Source organism: Heloderma suspectum, chromosome 5 (assembly GCF_057233095.1).
Source record: "Heloderma suspectum isolate Gila_16-S chromosome 5, 16-S_ref, whole genome shotgun sequence".
In the NCBI taxonomy this organism is placed as follows: Eukaryota; Metazoa; Chordata; class Lepidosauria; order Squamata; family Helodermatidae; genus Heloderma; species Heloderma suspectum.
Window position 1 is genome coordinate 231,206,535 of NC_139462.1, and position 19,586 is coordinate 231,226,120.

Genomic DNA, 19,586 nt, shown 5'->3' on the forward strand with positions numbered 1-19,586 from the left:
ACCCAGGGTCCCTCTAGTCTAGAGTTGCACCAACGGGAGGCCCACAAGCAGGACATGAGTGCAGCAGCGCCCTCCCGCCCATATGCCCCAGCAACTGGTGTAGATGGGCAAGAAACGGGGCTGGGATGGATAGAAAAGGCATAATGAAAACTGCCTGTGCTGGAATCTGAGCAGTGTATTGGAAATGGCTTTATGTATATATGCATTATTATTATGCAATCCAAAAGCTGGGGCTATAGCACAGAAGATACCTTTACTACATTGCAGGGTTGTTGTGGTCTCTCTAGCTCTCTTTCCCCCTCAGCCCATATGCAACTTGCAACATTGTTACTATCTAAGGGATAGCCTGTTGCCCTGAAAAGAACACACACCAAGGTCTTGAACCACCTTAAATACCTAAGACATGTATTAACATGCTAGAATGAAGGGCAGAGAATGGCCATTGAAATACACCTTCAGAAGGGGTAGCAGTATTAGTTTATTGCCGCAAAAACAACAAAAGTCTTGTGAACTAACAAATTTATTGTGACATAAGCTTTCCACTCCTTGCATCTGTTATGAGGACGGGGTGGGGGGGGAGGCATGAAGAGAGCGGAGGACAGGAAGGCTTGACGTGCTATGGTCCATGGGGTAACGAAGAGTCAGACACGACTTAACGACTGAACAACAACAGAAAGTATTGATAGCGACAAGCACATTATTAACAGTGGTCATTCACAGTGCAGCTATTGCTGATAACTCAAACATTGTGGCACTAGATAAGCCAATTAACGCATGTAGTGTGACAAAAAATCCTTTATCCCAATTCAAGCCCCTGGTGATATAATTAAATCTGTTGATGAATTATGGGCCTTTTTACAAGAGGCTTTTATTGTGTGTTTACGATTCCTCATTCACAGTAGTTTGTGGGTACTTTCCACAACGTCATCATCCTCCAGAGCCTCTCCTGTGCTTTGCAACCATTATTTGCAGGAGGGTGTGTGTGTTTCCTAATGAGGAAATGTCATTATAGAACCCTCATGTATTTGCACAATTCTGCTACACCACAGCGCCACTTAGTGGTTATGTACTGGAACATATAGAAATGCAGAGAAAGAAAACTCTCAGGAAAAAAAACACATGTAAAGAAGCCAAGCTTAATCCTGCAAAGAATCCGGAAGCAGAAGTCTCAGTAAAAGTGCAGGTTAAAAGCATCATGTAGAAAAGCCCTCTAACTCAGCTGTCTCGCTCTAATCTCCCTTTGAAGTTTCTTTCCTCTGCAGTGGTCTCTCACAGGCCTTAGGTGTTAGACCTGTACTTGGTTATAGACATTCTCCAACCTAAAACAGCTGCTTACTAGCAAGAACAGACCACATAACAAGGATACAAACACAGGGACTAGACCATGCCACAAACGTAGATGTCGGCGCTGTCACCGTATCTACTTTGAAAACACTATTACAGGACCTAATAATGTCACCCACAAATTAAGGGCTCATTCACATGGTCATCTTCAAATGTGATATATGCCATCTTGTGTGAGCAATGCCCTTCTGCCTTCTACATAGGGCAGATAGGCCAGTCTCTCCGGAAAGAATAGCTGGACACAAATGTGACATCAGAAAGAAAGAGCAATATTCAAAAACCAGTGGCAGAACACTTCAGCCTCCCAGGACACTCTCTCACTGACCTTAACGTGGAGCACTGGAACATTCTAGAGCCTGTGTGTGTGTGCGTGCGCACATGCTAGCTGGGAATTATGGGAGTTGCAGTCCAACACATCTAGAGAGCACTACCTTGAGGAAGGCTGGCATAGAATATAGGCCTGGGGTTGGCACCTGACATTTAAAATCTAATTCAGCATCAGTTAATACATTAACAACACAATCTGAATACATGTCTTGTTGTTGTTCAGTTGTTAAGTCGTATCCAACTCTTTGTGACCCCATGGACCATAGCACGCCAGGCCTTCCTGTCCTCCGCTCTCTCCCAGAGTGTGCTCAAGTTCATATTCATTGCATCGGTGATGCTGTCTAGGCATCTCATCCTCTGCTGTCCCCTTCTCCTTTTGCCTTCAATCTTTCCCAGCATCAGGGTCTTTTCCAGTGAGTTATCTCTTCGCATTAGGTGGCCAAAATATTTCAGCTTCAGCTTCAGTATCTGTCCTTCCAATGAGCAGTCAGGGTTGATTTCCTTTAGGATGGACTGATTTGACCTCCTTGCAGTCCAGGGGACTCGTAGGAGTCTTCTCCAGCACCACAGTTTGAAAGCATCAATTCTTCGGCGCTGAGCCTTCCTTATAGTCCAGCTCTCACAGCCATATGTTACTACTGGGAAAATTGAATTCAATGGGGCTTACTCCCAGGTAACAGTGTATACAGGCTGCAGTCCTAAGCACACTTACCTGGGAACAAGCTCCACTGAACACAGTTACTTACTTACTTTTAAGTAAACATGCACAGACGTGCACTGATGGGAACTTTAAAAATATGAAGCATATATTTTGGGTTTTGCTTCTTCACGCTGACTTATTATGACTCCCCTCAGAGTACCCTTAGCAGGGCCAGCCCTGGCAGGCAGCAAGGTGAAGCAAACTATGTCAGGAGGTGCTATGTAGCGGAGAGGTGGTAGATGAAGTCAGGAACTGATGTCTGATTGGGGCAGGGAGAGTGTTGGCCCTACCATAGCAGGGGTGTGCTATCTGGCGCTTAGGCAACCTCACCATAACATTTCTAGCATGGTTATTGCTGAAGGTGAGAAAGGACTGTCCGTCACATTTTGTCCTCGATGGATATGAGTTTATTTATCAAGGTATTTCCAACCTTGACTGCAAACTCTTTGGTGGATGTGTTATCAGCCATCCTTTCTGAACAGTTCTTCAACAATTCTGAACAGTTCTTCATTATAATGCACTTTCTCTGTTATAACTCACCAAGCTAGCAATCATTTTGATCAGTTGATAACTGGCTGGGTTCTCTCTTCTTTGTTAACTTTATTGTTGAAAGCAGTGCATCATTTCTCAGACATATCAACCAGATCCCTAAGTGCTCTATGTGCACTTTCTAAAAAAGGTGTAAGAGTTAGACTCTCACAGTCTAACTTGTCTTTACAGGTGAATAAAACAATCAGAAAACATTCTCCTTCTGTTCTGAAAAAACTTTTTACATGCCAAATGACTTCTTGTTCATTTACTGACTTGCCTATCTTTAAAACAAAGATTATAGCATGCGGTCCTGGGTAGAGAAGCCTGATACACGTCTCCATGTCTTTCCATGTAAAGGCACCCCACAGGTCTCTGTAGCCATGTCCAAGGCTGGTCCCAAGACATTTTACTGCCTGAGGCAGAGCAGCAAGTGGTGCCCCCCCGCCCAAGTCAAGGTGCATAGTAGTACTCAAAAGCCAGTCAAGTTGTTTTAGACTCCGAGGTTGAAAATCCTACTAGCATCTCCCCACCCCCACCCCCACCCCCCGGCAGTGAAAAGACAACATTAATTAATTAAGAACTTGTTGCTTTTTCATGACATCCCAAATCAGCTGTCTGAACTAAAGTGTGTGTGTGTGTGTGTGTGTGTGTGTGTGTCTTTAATGGACCTGTCTCCTATTTGTAAAAATAAATATATGGGCAGGGGAGAAGAGGGCATTTGATTTCAGAAAAAAACCTCAGGCAGAAAGATTCAAGAGAGGCAGCAGGAGAGGAAGCACATGGGGGCAAAAAGCCAGCTAGTCCATGGGGATCAGATGCAACAGAGATCATCAGAGCTCCTGTATCTTTATTTCAGCAAGGAACATTTTTCTCCACTTACATGAAACGCAACATCTTTCAAAATAAGTTTCTGTCCAGTGAACACCAGTCCATGAAAGTGTATTATGCCACAGTAGATTTGTGAGTCTTTAAGGTGCCACAAGGCATTGTGGCTTTGGAAAACAAAAGTGCAAGACAGCCCTATGCTCCTCCCACTTCTATTCATCTTTCTCTAGCGTAGTGCAGATCCCTGATGCCAGGAGGACCAGGCACCCACCAGAATCTGGCCCCATGGCTCATGTAAAAAGCAGGTGCGCTCCAGAAAGATGACTGCAGAGCTAAGGGGTGTCAGACACACTCAAGCCAGCCAGCAAGCCAGGGCAAGCCGTGCACACGTACATTACTTTGCCCTGAATTCAGACATTGCTGCTTAGTCAAGCCCTATTTGCAGGCAAGCCCACTTCTGTTTTCCCCCAGGGTAAGCGGCCTGGGTCAGCTTGGAACAGGCGAGGAAGGCCTCTGGCACACCATCTAATATGTGAACAGCCAGTGCACCTGCTCTTCCTTGTCAGAGCCTCACGGCCTACGATGGCCCAGGCCACAAGTGTAATTGCCAAGGAGCAATTGGCCAGGCTCTGAAGAGTCAGGCACACTCCGAGAACGCCGGGTGACAGTGGTGCTGTCAGGCCGTTTTGGACTCTGGACTTAATGAAAATAACAAGCAGACTGGAAGGGAAGAGGGCTGCGGCATTCCTGCCTGAGGTTCCACCTTTCTCCAGCCTCCTCCTCGGAAACTGAGAACGAAACCCCTCAGGAATGCCTGCTTTCACTTTGGACAGCTGTACCCACCGTCCCACAAACTCCGGCACTTTTACTCTCTCCTTTTATGACGAATTGGGTCTCTCAAGCCACTACAGGAGATGTAACCAGGAAATACATATCATAAAGGCAGCGTAAAATCAAACAACATGTGGGAATTCGGATTTTTAAAAACAAGTATTTATTTAAAACATGAGAAGTTGTAAGCTATTATTATTCGTCAATGCTTGTTCCTAACTTCCCTATCTACTCTACCCTCCTAAAATCCCACACCTAGATGTTGCTTCCACAATCCTTAAGGCCCTATCTGACCGTCAGCTCATCCTTTATATAACCACAGAATCCACACACACACACAACAGGCACCAGCACACAACACAGGGCCCTCCCACCTTTCACGCACTCCCTAGCATAATATCAACCCTATCTTACCTGGGTTAAATTTAACAATGAAAACACATACATTGATATAATAGGCATACATTACAGTGGCAGTCTCCCCTCCAGTTTAAAAGGCTGGTGCCTTCATGCTACACTAGGGTCTCCATGTAACTGCAAGGCTAATGGGCTCAGAGAGGAGAAGCAGGCTTGCATTAAAGCAGATGATAGAAACTGAAGCAGCTCAAATGAACCAGAGCACTGCTCAAAGGAGTCAGGTGATGCCAAGCTAGGACCCTGTCTAAATTTGATCCCAGTCGCGCTAACGACTCACCAACCTGGTGCAATGGGTTGTCCGGCTTTACCAGAGGATGCAACCAAATTTTCAGGGGAACAGCCTTCTCTCCATTTTCACCCAGGAGTTTGGAGAGATTGGAATAAATCCTCATAGCATCTGACTCAGTAACTGGGTTGTTCTCAAGAGCAATATCACTGTAAAAACTGCAGCTGAAGTTTTCCACTCTTTCCCCCCCTTTTCTCTGGTTTCTGGCAGTTCCATCACCAACCTTTGCCTCTTCAGATAACATTTGGACAGTGTCCTTGAGATCTCGCTCAACATCTTGCTTATTTTCTGCCGAAGCCACTTCCCTCTCAAACACAAAGAAGGCCTGGGCGCCGTACAGCACAGCAGTGACCAAGTCGGTGGCTTTAGTCTGGTCAAAGACACCTGGATAAGAAATGTTTTGTGGTGCTAAATGGCTTACCGTCAGCTCTTCAAAGCGGGTGGTAGCGAAGTAGTGGAGGACAACACGGGCCTGGCTCTTGGATTTCTTTTGGCCCTTTAAAAATCTGGCAGTTCCTATGAAATCAATATTCCCTCCTAATAAACGTGCTGTCACTGGCCATGTGAGACTGAGAGCAGAGGCCAAGTTGTCATTGTTGTCAGATGCAAGGATGTAGGATTCTGTCTTGGGGTTTGGATTCACAATTTGTTTCTGCAAATTTGTAAGGTTCCGAAGAGTAATCCCTGCAACATTTACAAATGAGTATTGATAAATTAAGGTTACAACAGTACGCATGTATAACCAACGTGTTTATATTTCTTTAAGAATGATGGACATATCTACATGAGCTCAGTAGAGAACGGAACTGTGGGGCACCCACCATTATGGGCAAGGAGTGAGGAGTAAAAAGGAAAGAAGACTCCACCCTCTGTGAAATTAGGAGTTGGTGGCTAAAGGAGAAGGTGGATCTAGCTAATTCCTTTCTGTATGGCCCTGAACCCCTAGGAGCAGGATGGTAGTTAGACCCTTCTCAACAGTAGAGGTCAATGTGTTGAAGACCTGAAATATTATAAGAGTTTGTTCTGGCTATGTTTGTTATAAAGGGCTTAACGTTTTCCATCATGTATGAAAATGACTGGCAGCCATTTTCTCCAGATTGTTCTGGAAAGGCATTGAGGGTAGCAACGATCCAGCCTGTCTTCATAAAGCAGCAGAGAAAGATGCAAGTGAAAGAGAACTGCAAGGGAAAGACTGACTTAAGCAGACAGTACTTAAAATTTGGTTTGGACTTATTTGGACTGATCTTTACTTAACAAGTACTATCTGTGATAGTACTTAAATTTGAAGCAACATGAGTAAACATTTTATTATGTGAGAGACCTGTAGAAGTTGTGTGTCTTTGCTGTCAGTCCCTCTAGAAATGTCAGGTGCCCGGCCTTCTGTGTAGTCAAGCTGTCAAGTCCTATTTCCAGTCAGTTGCCTTTATTATGCAAACTACAAGACAGGGTGCGTCAAGCTACAGACACCATCTTCATGCAGTGATTACAGACAGACTTTGCATAATACAGCCCTACACAAGCTCCAAGTAACCTCCCTGAGAAAAAGCACCTTACAAGAAAGGTGCCACGAAAATGCCACTGCTTACTACAAGCCCCTCTTACCAAGCTGAGTGGGTTACCAGGTCCTGCCCTCAAGGTGGGTCACCTCTCTTGCTGCAAGTCTCTTAGAGTGCCTCAGGACCCTGCATTGCTCCTCCCTTTTCAGTTGACATTGAACTTTAGGGTCTCTTATTTCTGCCCTCTCCTCCCTTTCAGTAGGACCCTGCATTCCCATAGTTTCAGAGGACCCACTTTGGCTGAAATCCACCTGATCAGCAAGCAGCTGGGCTTCCTCCTCTCTGTCTGTCAATTCCCTTGACCTTGACTCCCCGCCAACTCCTTCCCCCTCCCAATCTAACTCAGTTCACATTTCTTTTTCAGGCACCTCTGCAGAGGCGCCAGGCCTAATCCCTACAAGAAACCCTGTATTAAAATTCTTGGTTTAGAGTACATAGAAAGCAGATTGTAAAGAAATAATAATGGTTACACCTAAATGTGTTGAGAGTAAGACCAATTGTGCTTAGCAAGATTTACTTCCAAGTGAAGGTACTTAGGATTGGCTTTTAAGAGTTGCTTCAGAAAGCAGTTGTTTAAAGCCGGCATCTGCCAGAAGAGAAGGAAATGCCAGAAATGATGGTGAAGAATAATGGCTCTGCAGAATCATCTGGTGCAGTCCAGTCAGATAACCTCAAGATGGATGCCTCCTGGGTACCTGACTGGGGCAAGGATCTTGGGCAAGACACACCCAGGTCCTGGCATGGCAAAGCCACACTGAAAACTGAAGGGTTAAATTAATTCATCTCCCCCTACCTTGAGATGAGAATCACCCAAATTATAATCCTACCTTCCCTACATAATGCTGGTTTCCTGCAGAGTTCATAACTGAAGTTCAGGTGAGTGGCAGATAGATGAGGTTAGACTGACCCTGGCAACCTAGTGTTATTATACAGGTAAGAAAGCACCAGTATAGTTAAGGCAGATGGTCCAAAAGGCAGTCTAGCATTATAAAAGTCAGAAATTCTGTTCATTATACAATACAGATAATTTGTGCAGCTTTTATGAAATTTTATACAGGAAATCTAGTTTGTGAAGGGTGTAATTTCAAAACAATCCAATAGAAAGTGGCTGAGTTTTAAAATTTTGTTTTCAAGTCTACTGTGCAATTGTTGGTAGCAACTGTTTGATCCTATTTGGGCATCCAATACTATCTTCATATTCTTCTTTTGCTTGTTTAGTTTATCTCAAAAATCCAAGAACATTGCAAGGGTCTTGCTTTTCCTGTTCCAGTGAAAATCTGTTGTGTTTTCATTTCATGAAGGTGCTAAAATAATGTAAGGTGCTAAAAGTCCCCCTTTTAAATCATTAATTTAAGTAAGACTAGCGTTGCAATGAATGTTCAATGCCAGCTTGACTCTTACCACCTATGAGAGAGAGAGAAGACGTGTGTGCATGTGCGTGCGTTATCATAGAATCATAGAATAGTAGGGTTGGAAGGGGCCTACAAGGCCATCGAGTCCAACCTCCTGCTCAATGCAGGAATCCAAGTCACAGCATCCCTGATAGATGGCTGTCTATAACACAACTTTAAACTGGCAAATAAAGGGATTGGCTAAAACATTAGAACATCAAACTACAAAGCTGAGAATGCCCAGCAAAACATTCACAGCTGGATCTGACATAAAGTACACTTTGTCCAACAGCTTGTTTCCCACAGTGGCCAACCAGATGCCTCCAGGTAGCCCACAAACAGAGCTTGAAGTCAATAGCCTTCTCCTGCCAATTGCATCTCTGCAGCAACTGGTATTCTGAACATGGCATTTTCATTCTTATCTAATTGGCGAATAGCCACTGACAGATTTCATCAACAATGTGGCCATTACCACATCTGGTATTAAAAATAAGGTAGTGTTTGTTGGAATGATTTTCTGTCTCTCCTCCTCCACCCCACTCAATTTCTTTTTACACTTCTTTCCACAGGAGCACAAATGGTGGGGAATTTTGCTTTGAATTATTATGCTCAGGGCCCATTTGCACGATCCATTACTGATATTCCGAAACGTCCTGTTTTTTCCAATTCAACACTCTTGATCGAAATGAAACCCTTTATTTTTAAACCATTTTTCAAGTAGTGATTGGGCAACCACATTTAAATAAGAGTGCTTTAAAGCTAGTTAAATAATTGGTTAAAACTGCTTGGACAATATCATTTTTAAAAAAATGATTGCTCAGTTTGGTGGCTCAGATGAGCTGTACACACCCCTCCCACAGCCATGTCACACGTTCCAACCCCACTAGCAGGTAACAGGATTTACACAGAGAAAAACAGCAACACCCCTGGCGGTGTGGAAAGTCAGTTGCAATTCCATTAGCAGAGCTGCATTCTCTGAGTAGTGCTAGGAGCCACCCATTGTTTTCATTCTTTTTCTTTAAAATATTCCTAGGCCGCCTTTCAGGGCAGGAGCCTTCCCAAGATGGCTTACAACCACGACATTCATCATTACAAAAAAAAAATGATACTGTAATAAAACAGCCAACATTCCAAAAACAACAAGCACCAGCATAAAACGTCTGGCCTAGACAGTACTCAAAGCCTACAGTGCATTGCAGCTACAACCCAGAAAAGTCCAGTAAAACATCATCAGGGGAAGGCCTAGAGTAAACAAGTAGATCTTCAGGGCCTTCCTAAAAGCCTGCAGTGATGGGGCCTGACGGACCCCATTATGGTTATCCATGGGCTCTTCCTCTGGGGGAACCAGAATCCATCTCCTTGCCAGGACCCGCCTTTTGACTGGCTGGAGCCTGCTTCCTGGCCCCCTAGGCTCCAGCCACTGGCACACCAGATCCTCCCTCTTACCCCAACAGGCTCCATGGGCAGGAATGCCTTAGCAGTGTGGGTGGACCTGTAGCACCCCCATTTGCGGGGGTGCAGGCAGGCCCACCAACTGCCGCCAGTGAGCGAATGCATTTCTCAATTCCCCTCTGTCATTTGTAAGTTTTAGTATCCATTTCACTCCTTTTGAGAGCAGACAGTGAAAGACTTAGTTGCATGAGATACCTGATCTGAATCTGTCACTGTGCAGGTCATACAGCATCCCAGGGTACAGAGGGCAGTCGAGTGGTGGCAATTCTTCAGTGCTTGGGAAGGCCATGGTCCCAATGGAAGATGCGACTTTTCCCTAGAACATCCCACCAATATCTTTAGATACAAATCAGGCACTCTGCAGAAGGTGCATATCAGCCTGCTATGCTGACCCAGTAGTCGAGCCTATGGGGTACCCAGGCAAGGTCTCCTGCAGTACAGCTTCATCACAAACAATGGAAGTATGCAACTGGTGCTCATGTCTAACTAAATCTTTCTGGCACATCTCAGCACGCTCCAAAGAGCAGTTGATTTTGCGAAGATCTGTCTTGGCCTGACAGATCAGACCAAGCGTCCATGTAGCTCAGCATCCGATTTTGAAAAAGGGCCACCAGATATTTCCAAAAAGCCCACAAGCAGGACATGCAGGCAAAGAAGTAAAAATGTCTCTCTCTCTTGGTGCCTGCTGGTCAAAACCTGGATCTTAGGAGGTTTCCAGTGCTGGCAGGTTTCTTGATTTGGTTTTATGCTGATGTTTATGTATCTACGTTTTGTATATCCTTTATTTCAGAGCAGGCCCTGACAAGAGAGGCTTACAATAAAAACTTAAGAGGTGATAACAGTATAATAAATTAATTATATTGTTGAATTATATTGTTAAGGAAGTTTTCAAGATATTTTTTATTTGCAAGTTATTGACCTTTTTGAAATGAGTTTTAATCTTGTTAATCTGCCATTTGTTTCTGTAGGTCATACAATATTCCAAGTGCTGTTTGGCGGATGAGAAGTAGTATAAAATGCCAAATCAGTAAACAAACAGCTGTCCCCCCTACCCCTGAGCATGGCCGTTCTGAAGCATGCAATATCTGAACACGGCGTTTCCATCACTCCCAACTGGCTATGTTGCATGCTTGGTGACTAGGATTGGCGGAAGCAGGTGGGCATGATCGGGGCCTCCTGGATACTGGGGATGCTCCTAACCAAGGCTTTTATCATGCAACTGGGAAGGGCTGTGGCTCAATGGTAGAGCCACAGTAATCCTCCTGTGTTTTCCCACCAATTCTTCTGTCTTACTTCTTTCCACAAAAGGAGGAAAAGATGGAATCACAGCACAATGCTTTTGATGGGTTGTGCTAGGAGCCCTCCATCAGGAAGCACCCTGGGGCATTCCACCGCCCCCCCCCCCGCAGGAATAATGAACATGACTTTCGCTTCCCTCGTATAAAAGGGAATATGGTGGGGAATTTCCCACCATATTTCCCTGCCTATGGTTCATTCTCAAAAAAGGGATGTGTCAGGACTGCCACATGCTGTGCTACAACAACTCATCCCTGTTGTGTGGAGACAGACAAGTGCATATTCAGTGGTGAAAGGAATAATACCTTCATTTGATTCAAAGCTCTTCCTCCTTATTACAGCCTTTCCCAAAGCTGTCTGGGTGGTTATGGGAGATGTAGTCCCACACCTCTGGAGTGCACCAGGTTGGGGAAGGCTGCCTTATTACTTCACATATTATATACCTAAGCCCTGGAATTGAAAAAACAGGTTCTAGTGCTAAACTTTAGGGAGCGCTGGCTCAAATTAAGCCTTCCCCAATTCCTTCTCTAAACTGTCTCTTTGTAAATAAGCAGATCTTCACAAAACTCCATTAGTCTCAGATGCCTGTACCTTTGAAAGAAGCATATCCTTGAAAGGCCAGTTGGAACTTAGGGTTGTAATAACAGTCTCCTCACTGGGGGCACTCTGTCCCCTCAGAAGACACAGCCAACACTTGGATCCTGTAGGGAGTTCCAGGTCTCAGGCCAGTCAACCTACAAGGCAGACTGTTTGTTCCTACAATCACATCTTTCCAGTAATTGTTCCTGCTCTTGCTTCCCTCCACAGCCTCCTCTTTGTATGCCACCTTGTACTTCTCTATAACCACTCCCAGACCAGTGACATTGGGACTTTCCCAGGTAACAGAGATGGCCGAAGATTCTACAATCATACAATGAGGATTTCCAGGACAGCTCATGGGAAGCATTTTCACAACTTCACTCTCTCCGCTGCTCTCTCCAAGGCCTACTTTGCTCCTGACAGCATATCGGAACTGGGAACTGGTGTTGGGAAGCAGCTTTGTCACTAGAAAGGTCTCCTCATCATTCTTGGTATCTAAGGCCATCCAGGTCTCCTGGCCCAAGATCCTGTACTCTACCCAATAGCTAGATATCAAAGCTCTACCATCATCGACTGAGTCAAATGTGAGCTGTACACTGCCATGTCCCATTTCACCAATCCCAGGAGGAAGAGGTTTCAGCAGAGGACCAAAGTTGCAGCTAACCGGCTTTCCTTCTTCATACACAAAAATCGAAACTCCAGGATTGTTCTTGTCTGGGACAGAGGACACAATGAAATGCATCTTGCTTATTGCGCCTGGCAAACTCTGAGAAGGACTTCATATATTCACGGGCTTTTGCAGTTAGTTTTTCCTCCTCAAACCACTGCTTAGACTTGGGCTTCTCCTATGCTGAGCTGGTAGCTGCTAGGTCAGAAGTTTTATGACTCCATTCTTCCAAGTCTAGTAAATATGGCTCCTCTTTTTGCAAGGACGTGAATGTAAAGGACACAACGAAATTACACTTGTGGTCAAACAGGACTTCTCTCAGTTTAGTTTCAGAAGGAATTATCTCTGCATCCTTTAATGAAGTACAACACAACTTTACAAAGTTCATCTCTGCACTCTTTTCATTTAGAAATTCAGTGAGGCATTTTGGATTGAACGGAGATTGCTCTTTCCTGATTAAAATGTCTCTCAGGACCTCCTCCTCATCTCCACCTCCTCGGATGGATGGTAGAATTCCTGCCGGTAGCTCTTGGAATGCCTCTTTGTATTGCTTGCACAGATCTTGGAAATGCAGGATTTTTTCCCTAATCACAGGGAAACCCGTTCCATCCATGTTCCTCACCAGGTCTTGGCACTGCATTTCACAGTCACTCAGTTGCTCTATGGCTGCTTGCACTCTTGTAATAAGGCCAGCGCTAATCTCACGGACCAGCCGAGCTGCCCTGCCATCCAGCTTTGCCAGAGGATGCAACCAAACCTTCACGGGAACAGCCTTCTCTCCCTTTTCACCCAGGAGTTTGGGGAGATTGGAATAAATCCTCATAGCATCAACGTCAGTAACTGGGTTGTTCTCAAGTGCAATATCACCGTAAAAAGTGAAGCTGAAGTCTTCCAGGCTTGTTTTTCCTTTCCTCTGTATTCTGGAACTTCCATCGCCAACCTTTGCCTCTTCAGATAACATTTGGACAGTGTCCTTGAGATCTCGCTCAACATCTTGCTTATTTTCTGCCGAAGCCACTTCCCTCTCAAACACAAAGAAGGCCTGGGCGCCGTACAGCACAGCAGTGACCATGTGGGTGGCTTCGCCGTGGTCAAAGACGTCAGGATAAGAAATGTTCTGTGGTGCTAAATGGCTTACTGTCAGCTCTTCAAAGTGAGTGGTAGTGAAGTAGTGGAGGACAACATGGGCCCGGCTTTTGGATTTCTTTCTGTCCTTTAAATGTCTGGCAGATCCACTTAAATCAATCTTCCCTCCTAGCAAACTTGCCCTCACTGGCCATGTGAGACTGAGAGCAGAGGCAAGATGTCATAGTTGTCAGATGCAAGCATGTACAATTCTGTCTTGATCTGTGTGTTTTTTGCGCACATTTTTCTGCAAAGTTTCAGGGTCCCAAAGTGTGATTCCTGCAAAATTCCCCAGAAATTCACAATTAGGAATTGATAGCTCACGGTTACATATCCATTCACACTTACTTGAGAATAAGATCCAGTGCTCAAGGGTACTTTTGGAAAGAGCTGTAGCTCAGTGGATCAGCACCTGCTGTGCATCCAAAAGGTCCTGTGTCGAATCCCAGGCATCTCCCATTAGATCTGGGAAAGAACTCAGTCTGAAACCCTGGGGAACGGCTGCTACCAGCTGGTGTAGACAATACTGAGTCAGATGGTCCAATGGGCTGACTCAGTATAACGAAGCTTCAACTGTTTAAGTCACTTCAGAAAATATTTAAATAATTCTGGAAGTTCAGGGAAAGGAGTGCCTCAATTTCTGGTGAGCAAGAGAGGCCATGAAGGGTCATCTCAAGCAGCCCACTCAGACATCATCAAACTGGATGGTGAGCAGAGGGTTGGGGAAGCATTGTGAGGGGACCACCACAGAGGTCCCCCTGCCATGCTGGTGCCACACTCAAGCGGTGGAGAAGGAAGGGTTCAGTTCATTCGTCTCTCTCCATTCCCAGTTAGAATCTCCACAGGCTGCAGATGCACACACACACACACACACCCGCCCACTGTTGGTTTCCTGAGGAATTCAGAAATTAGACTACAGGGATGATGGGGCTGAACAGGGTAGACCTATTACCTTGGGTGGGAAAGTCTAGTAGTGTGAAACTGCTAAGTGTTTCTGTATCAAGTCATTCGTACCCAAGGCACTGTGGGTGATGAAGAGGTACCAAGTCCATTGCAACACATACCTGGTATGAACATGACATTTCGCCGGTCATACAATGTCCCGAGGTGAAGAGGGCGACCAAGCGCTGGCAATTCATTGTCTTTTGGAAGTTGAAAGGTCATAGATCCAGCAGCAGAGGTCTCTCCTGCCTAATTGATACCAACAATATCTTTAGATAGAGACATGGCACTCCTGTGTACCCTTCTAAACTTCTTTAACACCCTTTCAAGATTTCAAACCTCAGTATAGTGTCAGAACTGAATTGGAAAAATACTTTTACCTCAGAACTAGACACAGTGAAAGGTCTGCCATGCTATGGCTACCTTTGTCACGCCAGTGAGGTACTTAGCTTAAGACAATCCCCAAGAGATCCTCTTGTCTATCTTGCACCTGGACTTGAGAAATGTTGAAAATCTGTCCCAGACTCTGACCAGAGGTGGTGATGGAAGAACAACTGCTTCCTTCTTCCTTCCTCCACACCGAGAATGAGGGAGGAAGTGCCATTTTCTTATTTCTTCTCTCTGGCTGGCACCCCAAAATCAGTTTTCCAGATCATCTGAGCAATCTTGAAGTTCTGCTTTATTTTAATTATTATTTTAATTATTCTTGAAGTTCTGCTTTAGTTTAATTACTCAAAAAATCCAAATAAGAGGAATAAAAGGAATAAAAGGAGCACCCTCAAGTCTCTGGATTCTAGGACTCTTTCCTCCAGGAAGGCACCTTAGGCTTGCTGCTCAAAAGTGCTCAGCAGAGCCTCCAGCACACTCAAGCCCGCAGATTGGGAGGGGGAAGTATTTGCACGGAATCCAGTTTTTCTCATCTAATTGGTCCATAAGCCAACTCTCTTTCTGTAAACTGCTCAGACAGCTTTAGCTATTGGGTGGCATAGAAATGTATCAAATACATACATACATACATACATAAAAACAAATAAACATACATAAACTGTTTCTCTCTCTGGTTTTCCTAATATTCCACCCCATAACCATCACTTGAGTTTCTGCACCCAGAGCAGGAACTCTTTTCTGTGGCTCACTCTCTCTCTCTCCCCAACAATTTTCCTCTTTTCTCCCTCGCTTAGCTCTTTCTCTATAGAGTTCTTGGTATTTCTCTCCAATTGGCTCGGTTCTCGGTCTTGTTCCCTAAAATCGTACCAGGTTATCTTCCTTCTCTCTGCAACTCCACACTCTCCATCACTTCTTGCCAAAGCCAATCCTTGGCTTTGAAGCTCCCTATTGCTCTTTTACATTTCTACATTTGTTTTCTTCCAAAACCCCTTCATTTGCTTTGCTCTTCCTCCCCGCACCCCACCACTCAAATTGTTCTCCCAATTTAAAAAAAGCAGTGTCTTTCCTATTCAAATCATCCCAGTATCCAAAATAACTACTCCGAAACCCTTCCCCTACTCTCTTTCTCCATAGTTAGCCATACACACACTTTGCTAGGAAGGCACATATCGCCTAAATCCATGGCATTTGCCTCCTCCTTTCCATTTAAATGTCAGATGCTGTTTTATGCTCAGTGATCGAATTAAAAGCGTGTTAAAACGCATTCCTCTTAAAAGTGTCACGCTTACCACCACCCCTTTCTGATGCATCTCACTGTATCTAGGTATACCACTGATAGTTAAAAGTTTGTCATCTTTTAACCTTCTCAGTGTCAATGTCTTTGGGATTTTTTTGTTTGTTTTTGTGATTGTCAACCAGTGTCGATACCGCCAGTTGGACAGAATACAAATCTAATAAATAAGTAAATAAATCTGGATGTATGATTCTTAATTCACCTGATGTATGATTTTAATTCACTTTAATTCTTCCTTAATAAACAAAGAATTGCTTTCAAGGACCTTGTCTGTGGCCTCTGACTCCATAAGCTTATGGTGGCCTTCCTCAACCTGGTGCTCTCAAGATGTCTTGGACTAGAACTCCCAGCATTCTTGACCATTGCCCATACTGGCTTGGATTGCTGGGAATTGGGGCCCAAAACCGTTGGAAGGAACCAGATGGGGAAGGCTGGCTTATGGGTCTTAGGCTTCCCTCCATGTCCGGAGTTCAACACTAAAAGACCCATCCTACGTGTGCTTGGTTTGCAAGCATGTAATGTGCATTTATCCATGTCATTCAGAGCATGCATCTTAAAAACTGGGTCAGACCACCAGCCCGTGTAGCCACATCGCCTCTGACGGGCGGGGGCTACCCAGAATCCAGCAGAGAGAGGTGGATCTTTTTCAGCCTTTCTACCCAAGACCTTTAATGGGAGAAAATGGCACAGACTGAATCCAGGACATTCTCTACATGAACGCATGTAGCGTTTATCAGTCTGTGTGTCACAAAGTGAGTAGCATTTGGGGGAAGATTAGAGCCAGGGGTGCACCATAAAAATAGAAGAAGAGCCATGCTGGATCAGACCAAAGGCCTATGAATTCTGTTCCCACCAGATGCCCACAGGAAGCCCACAAGTAGGGCATGAGGGCATTAGCACTCTCCCACTCCTGTTCCCCAGCAACTGGGATTCAAAGACATCCTGGCTCCGATACTGGAGGTACTATATAGCTGTCATTGATAGCCTTCTCCTCCATGAATTTGTCCAATCCCCTTTTAAAGTCATTCAAATTAGTGGCCATCACTGCATCTTGTGAATTCCATAGTTCAACTCTGCGCCGTGTGAAGAAGTATTTCCTTTTATCTGCCCTGAATCTCCCACCTGTCAGATTCATGGGATAACCCCACTGGGAGAGAGGGAAAAAAATGTAGAGATGCAAAGGCCCAGGGAAAAAACATTTTCCCCCATTTTTTTCCCCAAGGACCATTTCTTTTTTTTCCAAAAAACTGGAAAAATTAAACCTTTGGATTAAGAAATATTTTCTTTAAGAATTTAAGACAAGGTGCTTTTATATCCTGTTACCAAGCCTTTACTCTCCCACAAATGATTTCAAGAAACTATGTAATAAGAAGACTTTTACAGAAAGAGTGGAGATGTAAAATATCTGGAAATAATGAAACCATAAGGAAAAATGATTTTTAATCCTCTCTGTAAGATTCTCAGCATAGTTATTTCTTCCATTTCATATCAAAATTATTGATCCAATGCACCTTTTACTGATAAATATTTTGGGATGCTCCAAGTCATGCTGAGTTTCCCAAAATGTGAATAGAATCACCATATCGTAATATGGAAGAACATGTACATACCTGACAGTTTGGGTTTTGTTCTACCCTCTGTGTTTCTGGACTTGTCTTCCTCTGCCTCCAGTTCTTCCTGCTTCTTCTGGCTCCTAGGATGATTCAGATGTTTCAGGGACTACTTGCTGAACTTCCCTCTGGTCAGACATAAACTAGGAGCCTAAAATATGTTATGTGTAACTTGTTTTGCTCATAAAATTAGTCATGTTTCGTATATCAAAAATGTAAAATATAGCTTATTCAGACAATAATTACAGATTTATTGAGTTTACTTTTTAGAGTTTTCAAATATGATAATTTTATGAGCAAACCAAATTATACATAAAATAACTTTAGGAACTAAAGGCTGCTTTACATTCCTAAAGCGGCCTTCCTTAACCTGATGTTTTGGACTACAATGCCCAGCATTCCTGACCCAGTGGCCATCCTGACTGAGGCTGATAGGAGCTGAAGTCCAAAATATCTGGAGAGCACCAGGCTGGGGAAGGTTGTCCTAAAGCCACAAAATGGCTTTAGATCTGTAAAGCATGCTAAAAAATAAGTACTGTTTATTTCTTCCAGAAATTTTACCTCTCTAGAAAAATGTCTCCCTATCCACTTTCTCCACACCATGTATAACGTTGCGCACCTTTATCATGTCTCCCCGTACTCACCCTTTTTGTAAGTGAAACCACCCCAGACGCTGCGGCATCTCTCCAGGGGAGTCGCTCCAGTTCTTCAGGGCGCAGTCCTCGCAAGAGTTCGGAGGCTGGCGACTCTCCTGCGCAGGGTGGCTGGGGCACAGAGGGGGTCCTCTCCTCCCTGCTCTGGCCCCCCTGCATTTTTGCCTAGAGGCGCGATTTCGTGCGTCTAGCGGGGGCCACTGGAGTGGGGGGGGGGAGGCTCGCGGCACACAAGAGGCCCCCGGGCCGCCGCCTTTTCGCCCCCTCCGTGCTCCCTTTGCGGGGGGGGGGGAGGGGAGTGCGGCTCGGGGGGGGGGGGACGGGACCGAAAAATCCTATGGCCCTCTCGGCAGCGTCTAGCGGCCATAGGATTGCTCCCTCCATTATTTTGGCTGCCTTTTTCTGCACCTTTTCCAACTCCACAAGTCTGTGCGTGTATGAGAGAGAGAGAGAGAGAGAGAGAGAGAGAGAGAGGAAGCAACAATTATATCTGATGCCCCCCCAGGCAAGAAAAGGCCTCGGGGCTTCCCTCCTGGAGCTGACTCGATTTTGATCCCCTTAAAAAAACCCATCCCCAACATTACTGCACGGCACAGGTGGGGTTCTTCTCTTCCCAACCCCCCCGCTTCTGAGCAAACCCTGACAACTCCGGGGGGCGATGAGGATCCCAGACTGGCGGTGTGGCGACAAGGAGTTTCGTGACCGAGTAAAGTGAAAAGGAGGGGGATTTGCGGGGGGGGGGGCGCGCGGACAGGATACAAGCGAAGGAAGCAAGCGACGAAGGCGGCCGGGAGCTTTGACGTCCAGCCCCGCCTCCCACCTGTAAACAAGCCCCAGTCAATGAAGGCATTTGCCCCCTGCTCACCCGGAGCCCGGATGGCTTCGCGGGGCTTCGCGCGAGAGACGCTCCGCGCTCCCCCGAAGCCTCGGATCTGAAGAGCTCCGCGCCCGAGCAGAAGCGAAGGCGACCTTTGCGCCCTCCTCCGGGCTGCCCTGTCCGGGCGGCGGCGCTCGCGAGGCTCTGCCCCTCCTCCGGGACGCCCGCGCGCGGCCGGCCCCGCGGCCTTGGGAGCGGGCGGGCTCCCCAGAGGGCGGCGGCGCTCGGAAAACCTCCCCGACGGCAGAAAGGCCTGGCAGGGATGTGGGGGGTTCTGCCGGGGGGGGGAGGCGATGGAGGGCTCCCACCTGAACTCCCGGAGACGAGTCCAGTCAGCATCGGCTGGGGTGGAGGCCCTTTTTTCTGAGGGCTCCATTCCCGGGGATGGGGGGGGGGATCTGTCTACTAGGGTGGCCACGGAGAAATTCCCAAAGAAGAGGAAATGCATCCCCCCAAAGAGGGCACAGACTTGCACACAGGTTCCGCGTCCGAATGT

At 45.7% G+C, this 19,586-nt stretch overlaps 1 protein-coding gene across 1 annotated transcript; it reads right to left on the minus strand.

Annotated features, from left to right (window-relative positions):
* Positions 1-4,709: 4,709 nt before the first annotated feature.
* On the minus strand, positions 4,710-19,241 carry LOC146345283 (verrucotoxin subunit beta-like). The gene is made up of 5 exons (XM_084859559.1): positions 19,079-19,241; positions 17,561-17,643; positions 14,392-14,518; positions 9,856-13,606; positions 4,710-5,945 (listed from the first exon to the last, which is right to left on the minus strand). The coding sequence occupies exons 4-5, from the start codon at positions 9,947-9,949 to the stop codon at positions 5,134-5,136; spliced, it is 906 nt and encodes a 301-aa protein (XP_084715685.1). The 5' UTR covers positions 9,950-13,606; positions 14,392-14,518; positions 17,561-17,643; positions 19,079-19,241; the 3' UTR covers positions 4,710-5,133.
* Positions 19,242-19,586: the final 345 nt, after the last annotated feature.

Coding starts and splice junctions, on each gene's coding strand:
- LOC146345283 (XM_084859559.1), bottom strand. CDS start 9,949: ATGGCCTTCCCAAGCACTGAAGAATTGCCACCACTCGACTGCCCTCTG. Junction 5,946..9,855: donor CAGTGACAGATTCAGATCAG/GTATCTCATGCA, acceptor TAAATGTTGCAG/GGATTACTCTTCGGAACCTT.